Below are 27,705 nucleotides of genomic sequence, written 5' to 3' on the forward strand. Positions count from 1 at the left end.
TTCATATGTCAAGTTTAAAGGGGAACACAAACAAATATTTGTGAACATAAACTACTCTCTCACAAAGCCAGACTCAAACCTGTGATGTCGTGAATCTTTTATTCTGGAGCTGCTATGTTTGTGTGAGCTTTACTCTATAGTGTTCTGAAACTGAAAATTGACCCATATAGCCCACTCAGAACATACCCCTGGGTGGGTCACCTAAAACATATTTGCCAATTCATTGTCTATGGAGCAGCTCTAGACTTTATACTTGATGAAATCACACATTTTTGTTTTAGCACTCTAGTTTTTGGATTTGGATGAGAGTTGTTTTGTTTTCACCCATATTTCTGGACTGTCATAGACCATCAGAATACCATGTATGAATTCTGAAATCGGGGGCGTAGTTCCCCTTTAAGAGGCGTAGCTCACCTGCTATAAAGTCCTCCGTCAGGGGAGGTGGGGGCGGCGGCTGCGTGGTCTCAGGGAGGTACTGCCAGTTGTTTGGGGTCTGGGGCCCCACCACGGAGATGACGGGAGGGCGCTGCTTCCCCCTCCCGTCGACGTCCAGCAGCTCCTCAAAGAATGTGTTCTTGCCCATGTCGATTATTAGGTTGTCGTCCAAGCCCCCCGACTCCGGGAACTGTGACGATGGGGGAGTTACTGTCTCCACTGGAAGTTCAGGCTGCGGAAAAGGAGGATCTTACTTCCCTTTCAGAGCAAAACCATATTGATTACAGGATATGACTAGTGTTGAATTAGATCTTATATTGTGATGTGCTGCACGCTGAATCAGGAAGACCCTTCTATCGCTCACATCTAACTTTTGCTATTCTACTATATTCTCCTCAGATTCGGCTCAAACAAGGGACTAAACACGTTTCGCAATTATGCCACAACAATGTGGAACGCCCTAACCACAGCCGTAAAATCATGTGAATCCCCCCACCTTCAAAACCGCCCTCAAAGAGTACGGGAGGCTGCAATTCGAAACTGGCCCCCGTAAAAAATCTGTTAAACTGATTTATTCTTCTAAGAGTATTCTAATATGTATACTGTACTTAACGTCTGGGTAAAGTAAATTGAGAGATTTGTTTCTCAACACATTATACACAAACTATGTAGTTACTGAATTGTGGAGTTAAACTGTTTTGACCATTTCTGTGTTCAGGATTTTTTGTGACTCAAGAAATCGTGGCTTGATGACACACTGGAGCCATCCTTAGTGTAACCCCCCCCCGAACAATGAATGCACAATGAATGGAAGCGGACATAACCGGTTAGCCTAGGCATTGTCTAACTAACACCTCTCCCAAAGGCTAACCGGTCATGTTCGCTTCCATTCATTGTGCTAAGCTAGGCTAACATGCAGCCAGATAGCTTTCTACTGAACGCACAGAGATAAAACTGGTATCTATCTTTTTGTCTCTCTCTGGAAAAGACGACACGCTCATTTCCCAAAATGTTGGCATGTTCCTTTAAGTGGTGCTACTAAGACTTTCAGCAGGTGGGCTAGTACCACTGAAGCACAAGAGCCAGTGGAAACTTAGTTTGCTAGTTAGTCAATTGGTCAAGCTTTCTAACCAACTATAGGGTCCATATGATAAGACTTGGTTTAAATGGCGTCTCCCCTGACTGAACTGACTCATGTGCTTTACTCACTCTTCTGAAGTCGTCCTCGTGTAGCTCCGGAGTGTCTGTGTAGAACTCATGGCTGGGCCCATACGGGAGGAAGGAGTTTGGAATAAACAGTGTGCCATCGTCATGCTCACAGATACGGCTCAGCAGCTTGCCCTCCAGAGCTGTGCCAAAAGAAACAAGTTGTCATCAGTGTGCAGTAATAACTATGTTGTTTGCTGTTGTGTTAACATCCTGTGAACCCCCACAATGGTATGACTTGAGTTGATCAGATATTAAAGTCTAAAGATCAAACTATTTATGTTGCTCACAAAATTGGGGTCGCGACAGTTGGAGGATTAAGAAAGAGGGCAGGGTTTGAGATAGGTCGAGTGTAGGGATGTACTAATAGTACATTTTCACTGCTGATACTGATAGTCCTAAACTATATATTATCATCTGCCACCAAGTGCCATTTCACTATGTTTATTTTATGTTATGTTTATGACCTTTAGTTCAGGGTCACTGCACACAAACTGATTGAGATACTGGTATTGGTATCAGTGCATCCATAGCGGCAAGCCAATAAAAGAACGAATGCCCTCATTAGAGAGCGGACATTAGAGCCACGGCTTAATCCCATCACTTTGCTGTTAGTTTCACACTCAACATTTTACTGGATAGATGACAGAAACGATAATTGCCTAGATCTCAACAGACCCAGGGTGTAAGTCCATGTTTTATGTATCGACAATGGTTATATTACCTTACATCAATCACACTGTCGTACAACCAAAAATATTTTGTTAAGTTTGGTGCAAAGCGGACATATTGTTGACAATTACATCACTTCCCTTTGACCATGCATTTTTCTGAAATGTGATTGGATCTGGGGGTCACATGGTTTGACTCATCAACTACTGACATAATACATATTGATACCATCAATGGGATATCACAATGGGACAACAGATTTCAAATGTCATCATGATCAGAGAAGCTGTTAAGTTCATGTTATTAGTGTTGTAATAACAGCGCGACCATGAGGCCAAATGACTCAAAACTTCACAAGGCTCCTCAATATAGTCGGACAAACATAGCTGTTGAGTTCGGTGCTAATCGGACAAAGCTTTCACAAGGAAAGCATCACTTGCTTTATTACCATGCATTATTAAAAATGTGATTGGATCTAGTGGTCCAACGGTTTGGTCTATCAACTATGTAAATAATAAATGTAAAGATGTTGGTGCCTAAATGCCACACAGAAAGTTTCATGAGAATCATAGCTCAGGAGGAATAGGAAAAAAAAAGGAATTATATGAATGGCATCAAATCCAATATGGCAGACTACATAGGTCCTTATGGCAAATGTGTTTTCGACAAGGAGCTGCATCTCTGAGTATATTTTTTGTGGGTATCATTACAAGGATGAGTCTGGACATATATAACGGAGGTCCGTGAGTAATATCCACAGTCACGATGGACGTGTGTTGTGAAGTGACTGTGGCAGTAAGTGGTACTGCGAGTTAAACTCACATCCCCTTAAAAGACACATAGACACGTTACCAAGAAGTGAATTCACCTCTTGGTATAGCGGTCTATGCTGTCGCCTGCGGTGCGGCTGACCTGGGTTCGAAACTCCCTCAAGGCATCGATATTTAACACAATGCAGAAGGAGTAACATACGATCGGTCACACATAGTCATTTGAAGATTTATCATTTGACTTGATGGTAGCAGCAGATGAAAGGTCATCACCAAAATAAACAGGTTTCTTTCTCTAGGGGTCATGAATGTTCAAAACAAATGTTGTGACTGTACTGTAAGAGAGATACACTCATTTGAAAATGTTAAGTTTGGCCTCATGGTGATGCTAAAGCAAAGTCAAAAGGTTCCTTCCTCTAGGGGTCATGCATAATCTTAGCCAATTTTATGGCAATCTGTCCATTACCTTTCTCAATATCTCATTTACAGATTACAGACAGACATCATACATGCAAACAAATTGGGATGTAAACATAACCTCCTTGGCGGAGCTAATTAATCTACTGAGTGGGTCAGGAGAGTGGTGGAATCTTTTCATCTGGCTTGTTAGAACTATTCTTTTATTTGGGGAATGTCTGCTTACTGGGGAGTTTCATGAAGTCCTCTATGAGATAGACATGCTCTTCGTCGGGTTCAGAGGCGAGAGCCATCATCTCCGCTTGGAACTCTACGTAGAGAGGGTCGCTCTTATTCACCACGCCAATGACAAACATCTCAACGCCGGCCGCATGAGTGTCACTGGCCGCGTCTTCCGGTTGCACGGCATCGCGGCGGTCCGCCTGGCCATCGGTTAGAACCACGGCGACTTTTCTCACGCCCGGCCGCGAGGCCTGGAAGAGCTGGTTGGCGCGCTGGATGGCGCTGCCGGTGAAGGTTCCCTCGCCAAGGTACGGCATCTTCCTGACGGCGGCCTTGATGTCGTCCTGGCTGGACTGCTTCATCAGACTGACCACCACCATGTCCACGTGGCTGTAGAGCACCACGCCGATGCGCGTGGCCTCGCGACTCACGGACACGCGGTCGATGAGGGCGTTGACAAAGTCCTTCACCAGCTCGAAGTTCTCCGGTCCCACACTCTCGGAGCTGTCGATCACAAAGACCAGCTCCAGGGGGCTCTCTCGGCACTTCAGACCACAGCCTGCAGAGCAAACAGAAGAGACAAGCTGAGGTAAGAAATGCAAACAGAGGGATTATGTCAGTGGGGGATTATTGAATGCATCAAGTAGGGCTGTCACATTATTTTCGAATTCCGAATTTAATTTTCGAATTTACATTAAAAACACGAGATTCAAACTTGAAGGGAGAAATTCGAATTCGATTATTATAATATATATATATTTTTTTATCCACTTTTTCTCCTTATTTTTCTCCCATCCCAATTATTTCGTGTTTCCAATTCTCCCCTCCCCTGTCTTGAACGTTGCTCGCATATGCTCCCCACTGGTCGGTTGTAGGGAGGATAGAAACCTTGCATCACGTGTCCCCTCCGGTACACAAGGAGGCAGCCTGTCACATCTTTTCACCTGCCAGCGCGGACTCTCATTGGCGAGGTGTAATGTGTGGGAGGCTCACACTACCCTCGCCACTTCCTGTCTCTGCTGTGTCGGCGTCCCCCAACCGACCTGTAGCAGTCGCTGTCCACAACGTCCAGATTACCGAATTATTCGAATTTGATTGTTTGTTAAAGTGACAGCCCTAGCATCAAGTCAACTTCACAAATGACTCTCTACGCCCTAATACCTATAGCAGGCAGTAAATCATTAGGTAACCTTTGAGATGACAGGCCGCAGGTGAGACAAAATTGTGAGTACTTAGTGAATAGAGTAATCTATAATTAAACAGTACATATTGATAGGTAGACTATAACAAGTGACAATTGGAGGTCTCTGGCAATATACAGTATATGACTCATTTACCCTGTAGAACTACACAGCTGCACTAGAGTAGGCTAATTCATTGCTAAATCAATCTCCTGTAAATGTAAATAAACAGGTACTCCAGCTTTCCAAAAAAATTAAAGAAAGATACTTATTCAAGAATTTAACTTCAATCAGAATTAAAATACCGGTAAATCTCTGCCGCACAAAGAGCCAAATCTTTCCATAGTGACTTACCACATATTTCCCTTATGATTTTGATAACTTCATCTCTCTGTGGACAAATAAATAAATGAATCAAGATGTTGATGTGAATACTCTGATGTGATGTGATCATTTTGTGTGTCTGTTCTTGCAATTTACTCACGGTCAATCCAGTTTCCCCCTTCTCGCCTTGCTTTCCCTGTGACATTTAACCCAGGTTAGGGGACAGCTACTGCAGACAATATCACTCATGAAGTAGCCTCATTTTGTATTATTAAAAGCACAGAACATACACAGCTCCACATGGCAACGGTTTACCCATTTGCTAATAAAAAGTACAGATCTATATTGCCAAGATGAAATATGGCTATGGTCAGAATTAACAGAATACTTTTCAGCGTATGTTTGAACCTGTTTGCAGTAGCAGGTGGGTCGGGTTTGTCACAGTGAGCAATGCAACGAGTACCAGGAAGGTTGTACTATTTGAAAGTGAATTTAGTATGAAATGCTCTGATTCAGCCAACCCCCGCCCCCCACCAGTACAACAAGGGGAATAAAACGAGTATAATTTATAAATACTGTTAGAGCCAAGTAGGGGTATAACAATCTCAATACAACATTTTATATTTAGGGGGAAAAAACTAAATTGAATACAATGTATCGAAATTTTAAACTGTATCGACGATTCTCTCGCTCTCTTCCCTAGATCTCTCTTTTTTCTCTCAGTTTAACTAGTGGTATGGCATGGCTACTACTATTAGCATAATATAGAAGGCTCATTTTCATTATTTATGACTTTGAAATACAATCTTTCGGGTACAACCAAGCTGTGTGGTATATATATATATATCTGTAGTATTATTACATTTTAACGAATAAAGAATCAAAATCAAATTGAAACGTGACCTCAAAATGTAAATTGGTATGGAATGTGAGAATGTGTCCATGGTTCCAGAGATAGAGCCAGATGTGTTCATGGTTCCAGCGATAGAGCCAGATGTGTGTATGGTTCCAGCGATAGAGCCAGATGTGTTCATGGTTCCAGCGATAGAGCCAGATGTGTTCATGGTTCCAGCGATAGAGCCAGATGTGTTCATGGTTCCAGCGATAGAGCCAGATGTGTTCATGGTTCCAGCTATAGAGCCATATGTGTTCATGGTTCCAGCGATAGAGCCAGATGTGTTCATGGTTCCAGCGATAGAGCCAGATGTGTTCATGGTTCCAGCGATAGAGCCAGATGTGTTCATGGTTCCAGCTATAGAGCCAGATGTGTTCATGGTTCCAGCGATAGAGCCAGATGTGTTCATGGTTCCAGTGATAGAGCCCGATGTGTTCATGGTTCCAGCGATAGAGCCAGATGTGTTCATGGTTCCAGCTATAGAGCCAGATGTGTTCATGGTTCCACTGATAGAGCCAGATGTGTTCATGGTTCCAATGATAGAGCCAGATGTGTTCATGGTTCCACTGATAGAGCCAGATGTGTTCATGGTTCCACGGATAGAGCCAGATGTGTTCATGGTTCCAATGATAGAGCCAGATGTGTTCATGGTTCCAGCGATAGAGCCAGATGTGTTCATGGTTCCAGCGATAGAGCCAGATGTGTTCATGGTTCCAGTGATAGAGCCAGATGTGTTCATGGTTCCAGTGATAGAGCCAGATGTGTTCATGATTCCAGTGATAGAGCCAGATGTGTTCATGGTTCCAGTGATAGAGCCAGATGTGTTCATGGTTCCAGTGATAGAGCCAGATGTGTTCATGGTTCCAGTGATAGAGCCAGATGTGTTCATGGTTCCAGTGATAGAGCCAGATGTGTTCATGTACCATTTGTCCAGTGGATCCAGATTCACCAAAGTTCCCTTTGTCTCCTTTCCTCCCGCGGTCTCCTGAGATGCCCCTGTCGCCCTGTGGGTATATATCACAGCACTGTTTATCACCGCAGCAAGAGCATTTACAATAAACCTGGTGTCTGGCATCAAGGGACCAACGTCTTCACATTTGTAGGACCACCTCATTCAATTGAATTTGGGAAAAACGCATCATAAACAGGAAGTGACCTGTCCTCATTTGCACCAAACTTGACAACCATGTTTGTCCATGATAGGGAAGAAGTGTGCATACATTTGTGTTTTCTCGACACATGGTGGTGTTATGATCAAATGTCCTACTTTCATTCGAGTGACTGCACTTTTCCAGTGATTCTTGGTTTACAGTTTTACATCACTTATTTTTATTTTATTTTTTTACATTTTGTCATTTAGCTGACACTTTTATCCAAAGCGACACATTTTGTACGACAACTCAGCAGAAAGGGTACAACTCCATCAGCTGAGTAACAATGTTCATCAAAGTGTTTAGTGCTACAGTGTAGGCTAGTATATTAGGACAAGTGCATGACAGTAAGGTTAGTGTATTATTATTATTATAATTCTTTCATTTCAGATAATAATTGAAGAAGTGTGTCTTTAGTCTCATTTTGCCACTAGATAACTACATGAAGGTAATGCCTATAGTTCTCGGGTTGTGGGGGACTTCCCGTAGCCAGATTGGTTGCAGCTCATCACAAATGATGTGCTTGTTTTGTGTGTACCTTTTCTCCTGGAAGACCGTCCCCTGGTGGCCCCCGAGGGCCCATAAGCCCTTGAAACCCAGGCTCTCCCTGCAGATCAGACAAAGACAAGGCATTAGAAGAATGAAACCTATGCTACTCTACCTACTGTATGCCACAGGATATTTGTTTCCAGCAATTGTTTTGTAAGACGAGGTGTCATTTGTCATTTTGGACAGAAGCTCTCAAGCCCCCAGCCACTCGGAGGCTAACTACTACTACCTACCTTTGGGCCCTGGATACCTTCTCCTGGGATTCCTGATAGGCCTGAAGGCCCGGGCTGACCCGTGGAACCCTGGGAACATGTAACGGACCGAGCACCCAGGTCCCAGCCAGGGTAGAGGAGAGAGAAAGTGAACAGGTGAGATTTGAATGTAATCTCTTAAGAGTATATCCCTGTGATATAAGCATTTGTTTAACGCATTTGTTTCTCCCTTTGTCTGTGTGCCACAACAGCCTCCCAGACTACCCCCCCCCTACCCCACCCCACCCCTCTTCAGCCCACATACACACACATGCTGATTTGTGCCCCTCCAACCAACCAAATGAAACCTACATGTGTGACACATCTCTAAATATAGGACCATAGCATTATATGGGGAAGCGTATCTGATGTATGGTATTTTATTGTGTTCAGGTCACTCAGATAAAGTGTCACTGTCCAACACTGACGCAGACAGACACTAACCTTCTGTCCGAAAAGGCCAATTCCAGGAGGACCGGATGGGCCTGGGATCCCAACAGAGCCTCTGTCCCCCTGAGAGACAAGACAAAGTCTGACTGAATCTACTTCCTACTTAGCATATTTAGACAGTGGATGGGGCAGTGACAACAATGGTGGTTCTTGAAGAGGTTAGCATAGATGTTGCTATGGCATCAAATAACGTTTTCTCGATAGCCTAGTGATAGATGATGATTGACAGATGGTTGATCCAATCACCTGCCAATGTTTATTTTTTGTTAAGTGCCGGCCCTATTCCAAACCGTTTTAAAGGATGACTTCCCAGATGGTTCTGTGTAACAGTCACAGACCATCTGAGCGGTCGGGTTAACAATGTCTTTGTGGTGCTCATAAAATGTTTGTGTGAACTCTTACACCAAAATGAGGTTTAAATTCTGGCTCAGAGCATAACATAAGTTTTCTTCATCCTGCTCCTTTTCGGCCATGGGTGTATCATGTTAAAAAAAAAGATATTGTGCAAAGATTAACTGTACCCCCATGTACGAAACAAAATAAATGAATGAATGAAACAATACTAGAACATCAACTTATTTTGGGTGTAAGAACTTAATACAAAGTCAGTGCCCCATTCTTAGAGCATACACTGATTTTTACAACCAGATGACATCACAAACTCAGGTTCACCAGAGACATCACAAACTCAGGTGCATGATCACAAATACTGACTGAATTGTCCCGTGGTACAGGTGTAACATGTGAATTCTTCAAATGAGTGTCATTCACTTTTAACATCTCAGTACATATTAATGTGGATTTGCTCTGTGTGGGTTCTATGTGTGAATGTGAGTGTGAGTATGTGCATATGTCTACATATCATGCACATGTGCTTATGAATGTGAGATAGAGAGAGATTATTTCTAATGACATCATGTGAGAGAGTGATCTAACCTTTGGCCCGGGCAATCCTTTGCCTTCAGGTCCAATCTCCCCTTGTTGCCCTGGCAACCCTGACAGCCCCTGTCAATCAAGTAAAACAGGTTTGTAAGTTTCATTCACATACCAAAGTTAGTATACTGCACGCTGGTATTCAAAACTCTCTCTCCTCTCACCTGCTGTCCTGGAAAGCCTTCTCCCTTCACCCCTACAGCCCCCGCTAGCCCTGGGTTCCCCATGTCACCCTGAACGAAAAAGCACACACATGACACCGGCATGATCAAAACACCTCATATTCATTGTGCAATAATTCCCAGAACACAGATTATTCCTCTAAAATGTAACCATTCTAAAAGCAAACGCAAGCCAATAACTTTGCATGTGTGCATCATCATTTGGTCGGGGTCATTTGGTCGGGGTCCTCAAACGAGCTTGACAACGGAGTCTCCAGTCTTCTCGGTCATCCATACATACAGCAAGCTCCACAGAATTCTCCACTCCTGCATCTCTCCTAAGCACGTCCTCGTGATCTACGCCCGTGTGATGGATTCCACAGCACCATCCTGCATGTGTGCGTCTGTCCGTAACTACAGCAAGTCACAGCACCATCCTGCATGTGTGCGTCTGTCCGTAACTACAGCAAGTCACAGCACCATCCTGCATGTGTGCGTCTGTCCGTAACTACAACAAGTCACAGCACCATCCTGCATGTGTGCGTCTGTCCGTAACTACAGCAAGTCACAGCACCATCCTGCATGTGTGCGTCTGTCCGTAACTACAGCAAGTCACAGCACCATCCTGCATGTGTGCGTCTGTCCGTAACTACAGCAAGTCACAGCACCATCCTGCATGTGTGCGTCTGTCCGTAACTACAGCAAGTCACAGCACCATCCTGCATGTGTGCGTCTGTCCGTAACTACAGCAAGTCACAGCACCATCCTGCATGTGTGCGTCTGTCCGTAACTACAGCAAGTCACAGCACCATCCTGCATGTGTGCGTCTGTCCGTAACTACAGCAAGTCACAGCACCATCCTGCATGTGTGCGTCTGTCCGTAACTACAGCAAGTCACAGCACCATCCTGCATGTGTGCGTCTGTCCGTAACTACAACAAGTCACGCGTTTTCTTTTTTCCAATTTGGATTCGCATTACCTTAGGCCCAGCGATCCCAACCCCAGGTTCTCCTACTGGGCCAGGTGGTCCCACCGGTCCAAAGTCTCCCTGGAAGGTGGACACATAGAGGCTAACGTCACCGCTTTGCTCACCAAATGCCACCGACTCAGACATATGCATCCGTGGAAAAAGTTCACAAATCCTTTACTACCAGTAAATGTAAGCAAAATGTTATATGACGTTCTTGTATTTCAAATGAGTATATTGTAGAATTAATACAAAAATAAAACATTTAATTAATAAATGTATTTTCACCCCTCACAGTATGCGTGGTGCTTGCATACATGTGTGCGCGTGAAATTAGGCGAGGAACTAATGCCTACTAACATTACCTTAGTCCCTCGTAGGCCACGCCCAGGGGGCCCAGGTATACCCATCATTCCCAGACTGCCAGGCTCTCCCTGGAACAAAAGACATTGTCCAACTCAGCTGTTATCAAACACATCCTAAATAATGTCCTCATAAATAATCTGTGATAATATGTACAAACAACAAACTTATTCCTCACACCCTCTTTGACAGCTCAAGGTGAGGACATGGCTGGTAGACTACTGTGTTGCTCTGATAGAACAACGTTCAAATGCCTTTACTTCACAGAGCCCAGATTGGAGAGCAGCTGTGGTGGTAAGCGTCTAGTCCAGGGGTTCTCAAACCTTTTTATACCATGGCCCCATTTTATTTAGGGTTTTCTTTGGCGACCCCACACGTATCGCGTAATTTCAACGTGGAATTAAAGAATATCAAAATAAAAGCACACGTTGAACTTGATCATGCATATTTATTATAACATTTAATTACAGCACTATGCTGTCAATACACATTTATAAAACAAGGCATATTTAGCCAAAATATGTTGCCAGAACATAATTATAATTTATTTTCTTTAATTATATATATATATATATTTTTTTTTACTTGCCAATGTGCACACTGTCACCTACCCACGACCCCACTTTGGGTCTTGACCCGTAGTTTGAGAACCGCTGGTCTAGTCAAATAAGAGTTTAAAATACTAATACAGCTCATTTAAAGTGAAAAAACTAAATAGTTGTGTTGTCCTAAAAGGACATTGTTCCTGTCAGCAGATCTTTCATGACACAGAACACCACCATGTTATTCCCCTGGTCTAAGACAATAGTGAACATGACCAACTCTCTCCCAAATCCAAAAGAAGAGTGTGAAAGATGGCCAAGATGACACTGAGAACACCCAATGTTTTGAGTATTATGGGTACATTTTGTATTTCAGAACTGAGAACACTACAATATCATACAGCTCATTTGGGTATTAAAAACCTTTCGACATTCACATCCACAAAATCGGTCTCATATTCATTGTCAATGGCTGCAGCTCCAGACTCTATACCTGATGACATCACAAGTTTGATTCTTCTCTCGTTTCTGGTTTTGGGAGAGAGTAGCTCATGTTCACGAACATCGTTTGTGCTTTCCTAGGCCATGGAAACAATTATTCAAATTCCTAATTTGAGCGGTGTTCCCCTTTAACTTGACTGTGACCCCTTTTAGCTGTAGTATGAAACAAACCTACAATTAACCTGGAGAATTTCTACCCCCCCCCCCCTTATAAAAACAGAGCCAAACATGAAACCCAATGTCTCCCTTTCCACCATTAAACATGACCTCACCTTAAACCTCGACATAAAAACAATTGTCTGAACCTGACCCCAGTCTGTATATCCCACCTAGCGAGCTGACAGCAGTTAACCCTAACATTCCCAGTATTAAAGGCCATGTCTTGCAGGCCTACAACCACCCGTGTTTGGATACCTTGGCCCCCGCAGGTCCAACTTGTCCAGGAGAGCCAGAGAGGCCCCTCGGCCCGCGGTCACCTCTGTCTCCCTGTAGAGACACACAAAAACTCTTGAGTCAATTACTGTCGTTTTCAACATAAAGAATTTACATTTTACATTTAACATTTTGTCATTTAGCTGACGCTTTCATCCAAAGCTACTTACAAGTCAGCAGGAAGGGCACAACTCTATCAGCTGAGTAACAATGTTCGTCAAAGTGTTGAGTGCTACAGTGTAGGTTAGTATAGTATAAGTGCATGACAGTAAGGTTAATTTTGTTGTTGTTGTGTATGTTGTGTTACTCTCGCTGTGTTGCTCTTGCTAGCAAGAAGGATGACATCAATAAAGGTCACTGAACATCCCTTTAACGAAAGGTGAATCAAAGTCAAGGTGTGCTTTCTTTGTGGAATGTTGACTTAAGGATCTATTTTTCTTAAAGGTTGACTTAAGGACTTGGATAGAAGGAGAGCAACGTGTATCGTGTCAACAACCCATACACAAACGTAGCTCTCTCTTCTCATCATTCACGCAGACCATATGGCCATATGCAATATTTGCTCACGTTGTACATTGAGTGTTATGTTTTCAGGATGTCCTCTATCAGATCACAGAGTATATTTCCGCAGCCTGGCATCTGCACTATGTGGGACGAAACAAAATGGCTGATCGCACCTTTTCTCCGGGAATCCCTTTCCCTGGGGATCCCTCTGTGCCTCGGAAACCAGGCAACCCCATCTCACCCTATAGGTCCGTTGACAGGAGGCCAGGAGACAAGAGAGTTGTAACAAGACAAAACATTTTACAATGAATAATCAACATCTCTCATTTCTAAATGACCTGAGCATTTGGACTGTGGAACAACGTGACATTGGGTAAAAGAAAAGTTCTACAATTAACAGTGATTAGATGAATGGTGGCTCTTTGTGACCTTTGACCTTACGGTACATAAGCAGCCGGCTCACCTTGGGCCCGACAGCTCCGTCCTCACCGGGAAAGCCGGGTATCCCAGCCGTCCCCTCCGGCCCAAGCTCCCCCTGGAAGGAACACCACAGGTATTTACCCTCAGTGCGTCTCACTGTTTGTTCTATTAAACATGCTTTATTCCACTGGACCTTGAAAGTCTTCGCAATTATGCCACAATAATGTGGAACGCCCTACCCACAGCCGTAAAGGAATGTGAATCCCTACCCTCCTTCAAAACCGCTCTCAATTAGCACCTACGGGTGGCTGCAATTAGAAACTGGCCCCGGTAAATGTCAAACTCCCACCCCCAGCCACCCAACCCCCTCCAATGTACAGTTTCTTCCCCTTTGGATGTATATTTTTTTATGATCTCTTTTTCTTACACAGTACTGTATATTTGTATGTCATGTATGTCATAAATGTCTTGATGAATTGAAAATAGAGGACCCTGATGTAAACAAGACAAAAGTATTTTTCTGGTCTGCATCCTCTTAGCAGTTGTTTGTATTGAGCCGTACTGTATTGTACCCATTCTGCAATCTGTTAATAAAGTTTTCAATCAATCAATCAATCAATCAATCAATCAATCAGGGATCTTCCCTGAACATTTCAGGAGTCATTCGAATGAACTAGACTAGAGGCCTAATAAAAGTGTATTTGCTCTACTCACTTTTGGACCTGCCTCCCCGATCCCCCTCTCGCCTTGCTGCCCCTGCTCCCCTGGGAAACCCTGGTCTCCCTGTGGAAGAAAGCAAATCGAAACACATCAGAATAAGACTTATCGCTCATATCTATCATCACATTGGACTCCATGTTGTCACACTTCTAACACCAACCTTTGGCCCAATGATACCCAGTCCAGGAGGTCCTCTGGGACCAGAAGGCCCCGCTGGCCCGTGGTCTCCCTAATGACAGAAAAGTGTAACATTCATTATTGAACCAATCATAATTGATTATGTAATTACATTGAAGAGAGACAAGTGGAAGATAAGAGTGTTTATGAAATGTCCCATAGGCCTCACCTTTTCTCCTTGGATCCCTGCCCCTGGAAATCCCATCAGCCCCGGCAGCCCAGAGGCTCCTGTGGTTCCCTGAAGGGGTCAGAGGTGATAGGTCAGACAGGTCGTTCTTTACAGACACCCTACGGTAGCTGTTGTGATTGTCTGTGTGGTACCTGCCAGGCTAACAGGTGAAACCGTTCCTACCTTATCACCTTTGAACCCGATTCCCGGGGGTCCCCGGTTGCCCTTGGGGCCCTCGTAACCCCTGTCACCCTGCAGGAAAGAACACATGGGAGCGTCAGCAGGCTTGTACGCATTAACCCTCTCGAACACAGGAAGTGCTGTTGAGACAACGTGTCCAGTCTCACGGACATCTTCGGTCTTAAATCACCTGTCCGTTGTTGATTTTGAGTGAAACGTGGTTGACATGTGACTCACCTTTGAGCCCGGCAGACCCTCTCCTGGGAACCCCTGTGACCCCTGAGTCCCGAGGGGCCCGATTGGACCCTGGAGAATCGACACAATTTGAAGATTGAATCAACAGACTCTACCTTGCTACTATACTCTCCACGCTACAACATCATAACAGTAGAACTGTGGAACCATAAGATAATTGCTGGAAAAAGAGTCCCACCTAGTGGCCAGCCTGGTGGCTGTCTTATGCAGGTTTCCTTTGCATTAGTTTTGTTGCAGAGTGGTGGTGGCAGGGGGTTCTTTCTGGTGTTTGTTCTACGTCCAGCCCTGGTGCACTTAGTTTTGGTGCAGGTTTGAGCGCTAAAACTGTGATACTTGGTTGTGATAAAAGCACTACTTTTTTTTTTTTTTTTTTTTTTTTCTCCATTTTCCTCCGATTTTCTCCCATCCCAATGTTAGTCGTTATGCCAATTCCCAATCCCCTTCCTGGTCGCTGCGCACTTACCCCCCACAGTCGGTCTGGGAGAGTGGAGGCTATCACGTGCTTCCTCCGACACACGTCCAGCCAATCAACCGCTTCTTTTCACCTGGCAGCGCGGACTCTCATTGAGAGGGCGTAGTGTGTGGAAGGATCACACTATCCCACTCAAGTCCTATCCGCGCTTAGCGGCGCCCCGACCGAACTGTAGGAGTCGCTGTTTACAATGACCCGGACCCACCCCGCCAGCTTCTCCCACCCTCTAATACTGCCAATTGTATTAGTGTGAACGGCCAGCCAAGCTGGTGACACGCTGGAGCTGTGAGCTGGATTCGAACAGGCGAATCTAGCCGCTCCGGGGTTTGGTGACGAACGCCACTGACCGCCCTATAAAAGCACTACTATTAATTAAGCACTAGACCTATGAAAGCACCTTTCTGTGTGGGATTTAGGTTGTTTATAATGTTTTATTCACTCAATATTTGTTCATGGTTAACTCCTCCTGGAGGCAGTACTTTGACTATACAGGTTGTTATTTGTGCCGAACTTGTCACCAGAGCGCCCTCTTCACCTTCTTCCCCTGGAGAGGGAGAACTTAAGAAGCACCATGTCAAATCGGTGGCAGTATCTACATTTTTTTCTTTTTTCTTTTTTTTTTAAACATGACATACAATTAGACACACAAGCATTAACAGTAAATATCCACAGTAAGTCAGGATTATACATTCCATTTGAATCAATATAAATGTAGTTTACGAGATATATACCTAATACTTGCAATACAATACAATACATACATATGCTCTTACTCGCTCTTCTTCCCCCCCCCAGGACCCCCCCTTGGATAATCCATCCATTTTCATTCGTTTTTAACCAGGAATTACAATTCATATGCTAGCCTTTATTCTCTCCACCACTTCTAACCAGATTGCAATGCTCCTCCTGCAGTATCTACAAGTTAAGTTGGAAACTTAACATACAGGGAATATATCATTATGAGAATTGTTTATTTTATTTTTTTTAGTAGCTTGGTATAGCTACTGAAATGATGCCACTCACACAAAAGTGTGAAAAGGTTATATTTATGATTATTTTTGATCATTGCTTTATATGCTTTATGAAACAGTAATTGAAATGGACCTTTCCAGACAAAATCACCTTTCACCTGCGGTGCTTCATCTTTTGAGCCCTTAATTTAAAGATTTGAAAACTCACCTGTAAGCCTGGTTCACCCATACCCATTGGCCCGGGAGGACCATGTCTTCCCTGGTTGCCCTTGTCACCCTAAGACATAGTCAGATTTAGTCGCCTGATATAACATTACAAACACAGTGTACTACACACTAGACTACACACTAGACACAACGTCACCTATCCATCTAAGAAATAGAAACATGAGACAATTCAAACTGATGTATAAGGAAATTATGTTCACAAGGTACAGGGATGAAGAAGGGACTTGATATTCACGGGTGTTTACATTTTTATTTTGTTTTCTATTTTATTTTATACATATATAGTTTTTGTTTTTTGTTTTGCATATATATATATATATATATATATATATATATATATTTTTCTTTTCTTTTCTTTTTTATGTTTAAAATAGTACACTCATTTGAGTAGTGGAAAAGGGGTAGGATTAAATAAGTGTATACTTCTTCCTACTCCTTTTCGAACATGCAGATTGAGTTGTTTTTCTTTTTTTTGTTATTGTTTGTTGTATTCATTGCATGTTCGAAATAAAGACTTAAAATCAAAAAAAAAAAAAATCCCATCCATCACTGTGGTTCTGCCAAACCTGAATTTACCTTAGGGCCTGGGAACCCAATGCCTGGATCCCCTGGGGGTCCAGTTACACCACTTGGTCCACGATCGCCCTATAGAGAAGGAAATACATATTTTTCAAATAAATGCCACACATTTAACCATGGGCACCTTTTTGTTTTGACTGCTAGAGCTGCCTTACTTTAGGTCCGATTGGTCCCTCGGAGCCCTGGTCTCCTGGTCCTCCACTTGGCCCCTGAAACAGAGAAAGGTCAATGATAGAAACACAGAAACAGCTTAAACTTCAACTTTCCTCTGTCAAATCCGGAGCAACCTTGTGACTGGTAAAAGGTACACTGGGAGGTTCTGAGTTCAAACCCACGGAACCGGCAAGGAAATCAGAAATGAATAAATCAGAAATGAATGAGTGTATACCACTGAAGAGCCTTTGAGCAAGGCACCTTTAACACCCAACTGTTCCAGTGGAGTTGCTCAGTGACCAGTGGTAGAAGGCAGATGCTCAAATGTTCTCGGATAAATATAAATTAATAAGAAATAGTAACGCTTTAGAATAACTAATCCCTTGTAACAAGTTAATAGATCATTCACAAACTGTTGAGTGACTTATTAAATGTTTGTTAATATTTGGTTAATGATTTGAAACTGTGCCTTATAAATAGTTAATAGATCACTTACTAGAAATTACTTACTAATGACTTAAGTATTTGTTAATAGTGTTGAGGTAAGAGGTTCTGTGTAGGATTGTTAGTAACTGTCTAACTGCATATATAACTGTTTCCACCAGTAACTGTCTAACTGCATATATAACTTTCCACTAGAGGGCGCTCTAGGCGGAGCCACTCAGGTACACCACCATGTGGCGAGTATAAATACAGATGTCTCCTCCCATTCTTTCTCTTTCCCCCAGTCTCTCAGTGAGAGAAGACCTGTAGTGTAACTGCTCTGCCATGTGAATAATAAACCACGCCGATTAAGGGCTCAAGATAGAAACCATGCCTCTTGACCACATTATTGTCGCCCTATAGCCGAATTCTGTTAACAGGTTATGGGCCCAGATAACGCCGGGGCGAAATAATAAGGGTACTGTAGCAAGCTTAGCTAAAGTATAGGCTAGGTTAGCGCCGGGAGCACCGCGTGGCTAGACGCTAGGCCAACAAGAGCTAAAGCTAAGCCTACCACTGTTATGTACCAGGAGCTGATCACTCCTGTGTCACTGTGCAGGCAGGCCTGATTACTCCTGTGTCACGGGGCATGCAGGTGAGGGCTGCCAATTAGCCAATTAGTGCTGATTGGTTACCTGCTGGGAGCTTTAAAGCCAGCCCTAGTAACACACATGCAGAGTCGGTGCTTAGAGGGAGAGCTGTCACATTCTTCCAGTCCGTGTCCGTTGGGTTTACATTAGTACATTAGTTTACATTTACATTAATAGTTCCTTGCTATAGTAGCATTTTGAGTTAGAGCACTGGGTTTTGGTGTCGGTTTTGCACATAGGTTGCGTGCCTTGAGCCAGGGTCGTAACAACCACCAACGAAGAGGATGGAAAACAAGAGAAGGGGCAAATGGCCATCATTCAATGGAAAAGCAGAGGACTATGAGCTCTGGGAAGAGCGCATGCTATGCTGCATGCACGGTGCGGGGCTGAAGGAGACGATCCTGGCAGGCCCCACGGGAGAACTGACGGCAGAAGAGCAAGCCCTGGACGGCCAGCGTAACGCAAACGCGTACTGTGAGTTAGCGCCACTGCTCGACGACACCAGCTTGGGGCTGATATTCCGCGACACTAAAGACAGAGGCCGAGAAAGTCTGGAGGTGTTGAGAGAGCTTTACATCGGGCGAGGAAGACCCAGAGTCGTGGCCCTCTACATAGCACTAACGACCCTGAGGAAGGGGCCCACCGAGACTGTGACCGAATACGTCAACAGAGCGGAGCAGATCACGACGCCATTGAGGAGTGCCGGAGAAGCATCAAGCGATGGGCTAATGATGGCGATGATGATGAGAGGACTACCAGAGCTGTACAAACCGTTCACACTCCTGGTAATACACGGTTCAACGGACATGACGTTGGGACAGTTCAAGGCTAAGTTAAGGAACTTCGAGGCCTCAGAAGATACCGACCCAGCCGCCGCGGAGGCGGGAGAGAGGGTGCCAAGGGAGAGGACCAGCACCACGACGGAACTGCCGTGTTGGCGATGCGGAGAGAAAGGCCATCGGAGAAGCGACTGCACAAAGATTGTCTGGTGTAGCTTCTGCAAATCCACGGGGCACACAGACAGAGCGCGCATGAAAAAACACGACCAGAGCGTGCGATACGCGCATGGGCAAGATGACGGCCATGGATGAGACGGCGGTCAAGGACGAGACAGAGGCCACGGACAAAATGGCTGCTACGGACAAAATGGCGGCTACGGACAAGACGGCGGCTACGGACAAGAAGACGGCTGTGGAGAGGATGACGACAGTGGACACGAGGGCGGCAACGGTCGACGTGAGACGGATCGAGACGACGCCCGGATAATAATGGGACAGGAAGACTGCGCTTTCGGGGCACGGACGGCGTGCACCGCCGGACCGGCCCAGCTGCAGCGAGCCCAGAGGAGGGGACTGATCGTGGACACAGGTGCGTCGTCCCATATCATCAACGACAGGAGTCGGTTCAAGAACTTTGACGACACTTTCCACCTGGAGAGGCACAGCATGGAGCTGGCAGACGGGAGACGCACCTACGGATTGGTGCAAGAGAGAGGAGACGCACAGGTATGCCTCACGGACAATAAGGGGCCGACGTGTGTTGTTTTAGGGTCAAGTAGTGTTGGAACAATCTATCCAAAATCTAGACAATCCTCAGTATTTCTTTGAACCAATTTTCATCAGTGGTGTATAAGTGGATTTTTTAAACTTGCAAAGGAGCAGTTTTGATTTTTAATTCAAATCAGGGACTGAATTTGGATTGAGCCTAAACTCCAGTTTCCATCTGAGTGAGGCCTAGCAGCAGCAAGGCACCATACACCCGGGGACGGCCATTTTGTATTTTCCCCCTGACTTTTTGTGGACAAAAACCTAATTTTCATACTCATTTTCAGTGGAATTCTTTTTTAAACCTTGAACCTGTGCTACATACGACTTTGGGCTGTGGAGCAGTTGTGTTTTCCAGCTCCTGCCTCTCGGCTGGAGCTTGGAAACAGGCATCTGGCAACAAGTAAACAGACATCGGTGACACAAACAAGGCAACATGGCTGAGTCGGGCCCAGCCAAAGAGGACACATGGAGTGTGGTGGCTGGGCGCAACTTGACAAATGAAGCAATCCTCCCTGTCTTCATTATGGAGAGGGAAATCCTAACAAGAGATGAGTCCATCAAGAAACCAGTGAGAGAAGGAGAGATCTACCACTGCCTCATACAGGAGGTCCACCCAAATCATCTAAGGTCAGTGCAAAGAGTTGGAGCACTCTGGCGTATCTACCTGTGTGATAAAGAAGCAAGAGCCAAACTCCTTATGAGAGGAATCGTGGTTCGTGGAATACATATTGACCTGAAAGATGACAACCCTTTTAGCCTTAAATCACGCATGGCTAATCAGAATGCAGTTCAGATCAACATTAAAGAGCTACCTGAATCTGCTGATGATAGCATTATGACTGAGTTTTTGAGTCAAAGAGGGTGTAAGATGGTAGGCAATATCATGAAACGAATGATTCGATACAACAACCAGCTGACAAACTGTTCCAATGGAGACCGGATGGTCTACATAGAAGCCATGCCCTCCAAGAACATTCCTCTGTCTGTGAAGATGGGTACACACTGGGTTAAGGTATTCTACTATGGACAGATAAACATACAACAGCATGGCAAGCCGACACATGACAGTGAACGTAACCCAAAATACAGTCCAGCCACTGAAGAGTCGATTAGAGTCATTGAGGAGACCTACAACAAGTATGTGGAAAAACCTCCCCCCTCTAAAGATGTGACAGAGCCAATCGAGAGTGAGGAAGGGGAGTCTGAGATGGAGGAGGGGAAGGAGATAGAGGAGGTGACTGCATCTGAAACCATGGAGGGGAAAGGAGATGAGGTCCCTACTGTAGCTACAGACATGACCAAGAAGAAAAACAAACAGAAGAATAAGAAAAAGAAGGAGACCAAGAGAGCAATGAAAGGACATGAAGAGAGTCAGGACAAACCTGTCAAAGAGAACACCAGGACAACCAGTCAAAGACCCAACTCTTCTGGAAGTAAGACAGAAGTTGACCCATCATCAATTCGATCTTATTTCCAACCTGCAAAGGCCATAAGCGCGAAGCGACAGAGGGAAATTGGATCACTAAGCTCAGAATCTGGGACCAGCCCACCAGTAAAGAAGAGGGCTGATGACCAGGAAGATATTCAACAGCCACCTGGCCAACAACAAAGCCTCCAAGTCTCAACCAAAGCAGGTGCCATGCCAGAGATGGCCAGCAGGCCACCAGCAGGTGAACATGGTGTGACAGGAGGGGCGCTCAGTAAGCCCCAGGCGACATCAGAGGAACAGAGTGCCCACCCAGTCAACTCTGGGGGTCCCTGCTCCTGATCAAGTGGGCCTTCCACAGGGTTCAAGACCGAAGAGTGATCATCCATCATAATGTCATAATGACTTTACAACTACCGAAGAAGGGACTAAGAATTGCCCATCTAAATATTTGTAGTCTAAAAAACAAGGTACAAGAACTGAGTTCTGTCCTATTTGAAAATGCTTTACATATTACAGCCCTATCTGAGACACATCTAGACACATCAATAGATGACAATCAGGTTGCAATACAGGGGTATAATTTATACAGGCTTGATAGAAATAAGCATGGAGGAGGTGTTGCTTTTTATATTCAAGAACATATACCTGTTAAAGTACGAATAGATCTAAGTGCACCTGGTGTGGAAATGCTATGGCTACAGGTTCATCTACCTCACCTGAAACCAGTTCTAATAGGCTGCTGCTACAGACCACCGGGCTCAAACATACAGTACCTTGAAGATATATGCAAGATGCTACACACAGTCACTGATATTGACAGAGAAATATATTTTGTTGGAGACCTTAATATTGACTGGTTCTCCAAAACATGTACATTAAAAAAGAAATTAAGTGATGTGGCCAATGTGTGCAATCTATCACAGATTGTGAATGCACCAACCAGAGTTAACGTCAGGTGCACAGGAAGATCTTCAACTTGCATTGATCACATTTTCACAAACTCTGTGGAGATGTGTTCAAAAGTAGTATCTGTGCCAGTAGGCTTTAGTGATCATAACATTATTGCAGTAGCAAGGAAAACTAAGGTGCCAAAAGCTGGGCCTAAAGTTATATACAAGAGAATGTACAATAATTTCAATGAAAATGTGTTTGTTGAAGACTTGAACGAGATACAATGGGATAATGTGACTGAACTAACGAGTACAGAGAATGCCTTACAATTATTTATGAAACTGTTCTCATCCATCTGTGACAAACACGCCCCTATGAGGAAATTAACAGTCAAAACAACTAAAGCCTCTTGGCTTGATTTGGAGTTGAGAAGCTGTATGAAAGAGAGGGATCAATTGAAAAAGGATGCTATTGCATCCGGTGGCTCGGATGATTGGCAGGCCTACCGTTTTCTGAGAAACAAAGTCACCAAAATGAATACACAGAAGAAAAAACAATACTATAAATCCAAGTTTGAAGAAATTAAAGGTGACAGCAAAAAGTTATGGAGAACCTTAAATGAGGTCATGGGAAATAATAAAACAAATACGATGCCCTCGTTTATAGAAGCAGCTGGTGGATTTATTACCAAACCTCGAGATATAGCCAATCATTTTAATGATTATTTTATTGATAAGGTGGAGATGATAAGGAATCAAATGCTGCCAGTGGATGGTAAGCTGTCTGAATCAATAATTAAACAGCATATTATGCATACAAAAAAATGTGAATTTGATTTTATGGATATAAATCTAGAGCAAATGGAAAAGCTTCTCTTGTCCATACAGTGTGACAAACCTTGTGGTCATGATAACTTAGATGGTAAACTGCTCCAGCTGGCAGCCAGAATTGTAGCAAAGCCACTGTGTCATATTTTTAATCTATGTCTAAGTGAGGGTGTTTTTCCTCAAATGTGGAAGATAGCTAAGGTCACTCCACTTCCAAAAAATGCTAAACAGCCTTTTAATGGAGCAAATAGTCGACCTATTAGTATCTTGCCAGTTTTAAGCAAAATCATGGAAGGTTTTGTTTTTAAACAGATTCAGCATTACCTCTCAGAAAACAGTATACATTCTCAATTCCAACATGCATATAAGGAGGGTTATTCTACATGTACAGCTTTAACACAATTAACAGATGACTGGCTACAACAAATTGACAGGAAGCGAATGGTGGGTACTGTACTACTGGATTTCAGTGCAGCTTTTGACCTCATAGATCACGAGTTGCTGCTCATAAAACTAACTGCATATGGATTCAGAACTGCAGCTGTTAACTGGATAAAAAGCTATCTATGTAACAGACATCAATGTGTTGTGTTTAATGGTACCCTGTCCAACTTTAAATCCCTACAGTGTGGAATTCCACAGGGAAGCTGCCTGGGGCCCCTCTTCTACTCCATTTTTACAAATGATTTGCCATGGGTATTAGAAAATACATGTATGGTTATGTACGCCGATGATACTACAATGTATGCATCATCAGACAAGACAGAAGAGCTTAATGAAGTCCTTCAGAGAGATTTGAACTTAGTGTCCACTTGGGTGTCTGAAAACAGGCTGAAGTTAAACATCTCAAAAACCAAGAGCCTAATATTGGGATCCAAGCATACTATAAGAAAAGACGTGAAGCTAAGTATATCTTTAGACGGAACAGCTATTGAGCAAGTTAGAGAGGCAAAGCTGTTGGGTGTCACACTTGATGGAACACTCTCATGGTCAACTCACACCAACAATGTGGTTGCCAAAATGAGCAGAGGTATTTCAATTATCAGAAGGTGTAGGTATTTTCTAGCCGATCTGATATTGAAGCAAGTGATACAGTCATTAGTTCTTTCTCACCTTGACTACTGTCCAGCTGTCTGGTCTAATGCCTCAAGACAAGAGCTCAATAAGATCCAGCTCACTCAGAACAGAGCGGCCCGTCTGGCCCTGAACTGCTCAATGAGAAAGTGTGGAGGGGATGCATACCAAGCTGTTGTGGTTGAAGGTGGAAGACAGACTGGATTGCAGCCTGATCTTGTTCATGAGGAATATATATATCTCAAGAGAACCTATCTGTTTGTATTCACAGCTAACATGTACACATGATCGACATAAGTATAATACTAGGCATGCCTGTAGGGAAACGTTCACACTGCTACTACCAAAAACCAATGCAGCAAAGAAAACTGTGTTATATAGAGCCATGTCATATTGGAATAAACTGCCAGTACATCTTACTCAGATAACCAGTAAGATAAGTTTTAAAAATAATTTGAAAAGAGCATTGAGAGAAAAAGAAATTAGTTTACATTAAAGAAAAACACAGATACTGTAGTTTACACTGTAAAGATATGACTGTCTGAGAGTTTAATCCCTTTTATTGTATTTTCTGTGATCTGATACTCTGTTTGTGTACTGTAATGCTATTTGGAAATATTTTTATATTTTTATATGTAGGAATATTGGAATATATTTTTAAATGTATGCTACTATAATGTTATGTATGTATGTACTGTTTTTTGTTGTGTGTGGACCCCAGGAAGACTAGTTGTTGCTGCGGTGATGACTAATGGGGATCCGTAATAAAGATAAAGATAAGGGGCGCCGGCGTACGGTGACATTAAAGAACGCTCTCTACGTACCATCGTTCCCACAAGGACTATTCTCTGTAATAGCTGCTACTGCAGGCGGTGCCAAGGTATTCTTCGATGAAGGTAAAAATGTTCTTGTAGAACCTGACGGTACAAGGTTTGACATAAAGATGTACCAGAGAGTATATTATCTGCAAACGGAGTGTAATGACAACGACAAGTGTAATGATAATAATGATATGTGTAGCGTGGCGGCCAGCCATGATATTCAGAAATGGCACAAGCTTATGGGTCATTGTAATTACGAGGATTTACTGAAACTGCAAGTAGTGTCAGAAGGCATGCACATTGAAGGAGAAAAGCGTAGACCTGACAAATTGTGCAGAGTGCAAAACGGGGAAGTTTACTCAACCGAGATACAGAAATCCCACAGACAGAGTAAGGGTACCACTTGCATTAGTTGACATGGACCTAGCCGGCCCAGTAAGCAACGAGTCCATAGGAGGTTTTGGATATGTACTGTCTTTTACAGATGTGTGCACAGGGGCAGTGTTTGTTTACTTTCTCAAAGCAAAGAGTGACACGCCCCAGGCCACGGAGAGATTCCTGGCAGACGTAGCACATTATGGTAACGTAGGATGCTTGAGGTCCGACAACGAAACCGAGTTCACAAACAGAGAGTTCCAATCACTGTTGAGAAGGTATAAGATAAGACACAAGACGTCACGTCCATATCCCCCACACCAGAATGGGGTGGCAGAGAGGGAATGGCATAACCTTTTCGAAATGGCTAGGAGTAAGCTAGCAGATAGTAACTTACCTAAGAGCCTATGGCATTATGCGGTGCAAGAAGCCACTTACACCAGAAACAGGTGCTTTAATAAGCACTCTGGCACCACCCCGTATACAGCACTGACAGGAAAGAAGTGTAATCTAGCCAGAATGCACCGATTTGGATCAGTGTGTTATGCGTACCTGCAGGACAGGGGAAAGCCCAAGTCCAGAGGGGTAAAAGGATTTTTCGTAGGACACGACAAGGGAAGCCCCGCTTTCCTAGTTTATCATCCCGGTAACGGGAGAGTGCAGAAACACATGTTAGTCGAGTTTGTCACGAAGGCAACAGGTGAGAGCGAGACACAGACAGAGGAGCCAGAGCTGGACTCCAGAGTAAGGTGTGTAGAAACAGAGACACATCAACCCAGTGTACTTAGTACGGTCGTGCAGGCAGACAGTCAGCGACCCCCAGAGGGCAATGACGAGGAGCACCCGAGGGTGACGTCAAGTGCCCCAAGCAGTGGGAGGTATCCCTCAAGGGAACACAAACCCCCAAAGTATCTGACAGACTATGCCCGGAAAGGGAGTAACGAGGAGGACAGTACACCTACCCCCGTTGATTACTACTACAGGATAGTCAGTGGGGTAACCCCGACCGTTAAAGAGGTCACATTGTCCCCCGAAAGAGGGCAGACAGACAGTGGGAGGGAAATGGGTGTATTCAACCAAGTTACCAGAGGGCAGACAGACAGTGGGAGGAAAATGGGTGTATTCAATCCAGGAGGGTATTGAAGGCCACGACAAATACAAAGTGTGGTTCGTAGCAAATTCTTAAATGCTGAAGGAGGGTACTCCATGTTTAAATAATGAAGGAGGGTGGCTACACTGCTTAAAGGGGAGATGAAGCATAGCGATATAAACATAGCCATAGCATCAAATTAGTATTTAGTTAAACCACAGAAAAAATCACGTTATAAAAATAAGGAGTTTCTAAGAAAAAACGATTTGTTATGTCCATTTATGTAGCATTTATGAACATGTGCGCCGCCATTTTGTTGCTGACGTCACGGTGTTGGTTTGGTGTATACACTGCTGGTTAGCTGCCTATAGTAAACATGGATTGTCGGGTCAGTCAGTAAATAAAATGTTGCCTACCAAACAACGGGACCGCGGTGGTTCTTTTTGTATTGCTCCTGGCTGTTCAAACTAAATTTACAGTGTGAAAGAGAGAGGAAAGTTGGTTCATTTCCACAAACTACAAGTAAAAAAAACAGTGTTGTTGGCACGTTGGCTGGCTGCACTCAGGCGGCGCGATCAGCCTGTTGGACAGGGAATGAAGATCTGCAGCGAACACTTCATTGCCTCGGATTATGTTGTTGGGGGTGGGAGGTTTGTCCAGAAGACCACTAATCAGCTGAAGCCTGATGCGGTTCCCTCGGTCTTCGACAGACAGACCGGCGCAGGCAGTTCAGCGTCACGGAGCATTTAGCCTGCTGGCTACCTAGCTCCAGTTCAACCAGTGTCGCGGGGCATTTAGCTACCTGGCTACCTAGCTCCAGTTCAACCAGCATCGCAGAGCATTTAGCTACCTGGCTACCTAGCTCCAGTTCAACCAGCGTCGCGGGGCATTTAGCTACCTGGCTACCTAGCTCCAGTTCAACCAGCGTCGCAGGGCATTTAGCTACCTGGCTACCTAGCTCCAGTTCAACCAGCGTCGTGGGGAATTTAGCTACCTGGCTACCTAGCCGGGATTCAAAGCCAACTAGCCGGCTAACCCAGCTCGCTAAATGCTGCATGTAGCTAGTTAGCTGAACCGTAGCTAGGTAGCCAGCAGGCTAAATGCCCCGCGACGCTGGTTGAACTGGAGCTAGGTAGCCAGGTAGCTAAATTCTCCGCGACGCTGGTTGAACTGGAGCTAGGTAGCCAGGTAGCTAAATGCCCCGCGACGCTGGTTGAACTGGAGCTAGGTAGCCAGCAGGCTAAATGCTCCGCGAGGGATCATCCCTATGTTCCCCGGGTCCTATGTTCCCCGGGTCCTATGTTCCCCTCTTGATTGATTAATAGATT

General features: G+C 44.2%; 1 protein-coding gene across 1 annotated transcript in view; it reads right to left on the bottom strand.

Moving 5' to 3' along the window:
• col28a1a (collagen, type XXVIII, alpha 1a) overlaps positions 1-27,705 on the bottom strand; it is a gene marked incomplete at both ends in the record, with an annotated part of 45,582 nt that overhangs the window by 1,837 nt on the left and 16,040 nt on the right. The window contains 24 exons of the mRNA XM_084312417.1: positions 415-667; positions 1,645-1,784; positions 3,727-4,281; positions 5,258-5,294; positions 5,388-5,423; positions 7,046-7,126; positions 7,812-7,880; positions 8,056-8,124; positions 8,518-8,586; positions 9,460-9,528; positions 9,621-9,689; positions 10,597-10,665; positions 10,950-11,018; positions 12,405-12,476; positions 13,100-13,168; positions 13,390-13,461; positions 14,061-14,129; positions 14,227-14,295; positions 14,413-14,481; positions 14,596-14,664; positions 14,830-14,898; positions 16,499-16,567; positions 17,095-17,163; positions 17,253-17,306. Coding sequence (XP_084168543.1) covers positions 415-667; positions 1,645-1,784; positions 3,727-4,281; positions 5,258-5,294; positions 5,388-5,423; positions 7,046-7,126; positions 7,812-7,880; positions 8,056-8,124; positions 8,518-8,586; positions 9,460-9,528; positions 9,621-9,689; positions 10,597-10,665; positions 10,950-11,018; positions 12,405-12,476; positions 13,100-13,168; positions 13,390-13,461; positions 14,061-14,129; positions 14,227-14,295; positions 14,413-14,481; positions 14,596-14,664; positions 14,830-14,898; positions 16,499-16,567; positions 17,095-17,163; positions 17,253-17,306 — 2,335 coding nt within the window. The remainder of the gene's footprint in view (positions 1-414; positions 668-1,644; positions 1,785-3,726; positions 4,282-5,257; positions 5,295-5,387; positions 5,424-7,045; positions 7,127-7,811; positions 7,881-8,055; positions 8,125-8,517; positions 8,587-9,459; positions 9,529-9,620; positions 9,690-10,596; positions 10,666-10,949; positions 11,019-12,404; positions 12,477-13,099; positions 13,169-13,389; positions 13,462-14,060; positions 14,130-14,226; positions 14,296-14,412; positions 14,482-14,595; positions 14,665-14,829; positions 14,899-16,498; positions 16,568-17,094; positions 17,164-17,252; positions 17,307-27,705) is intronic.

Source organism: Notolepis coatsorum, assembly GCF_963971535.1.
Source record: "Notolepis coatsorum genome assembly, chromosome: 4".
Lineage (NCBI taxonomy): Eukaryota > Metazoa > Chordata > Actinopteri > Aulopiformes > Paralepididae > Notolepis > Notolepis coatsorum.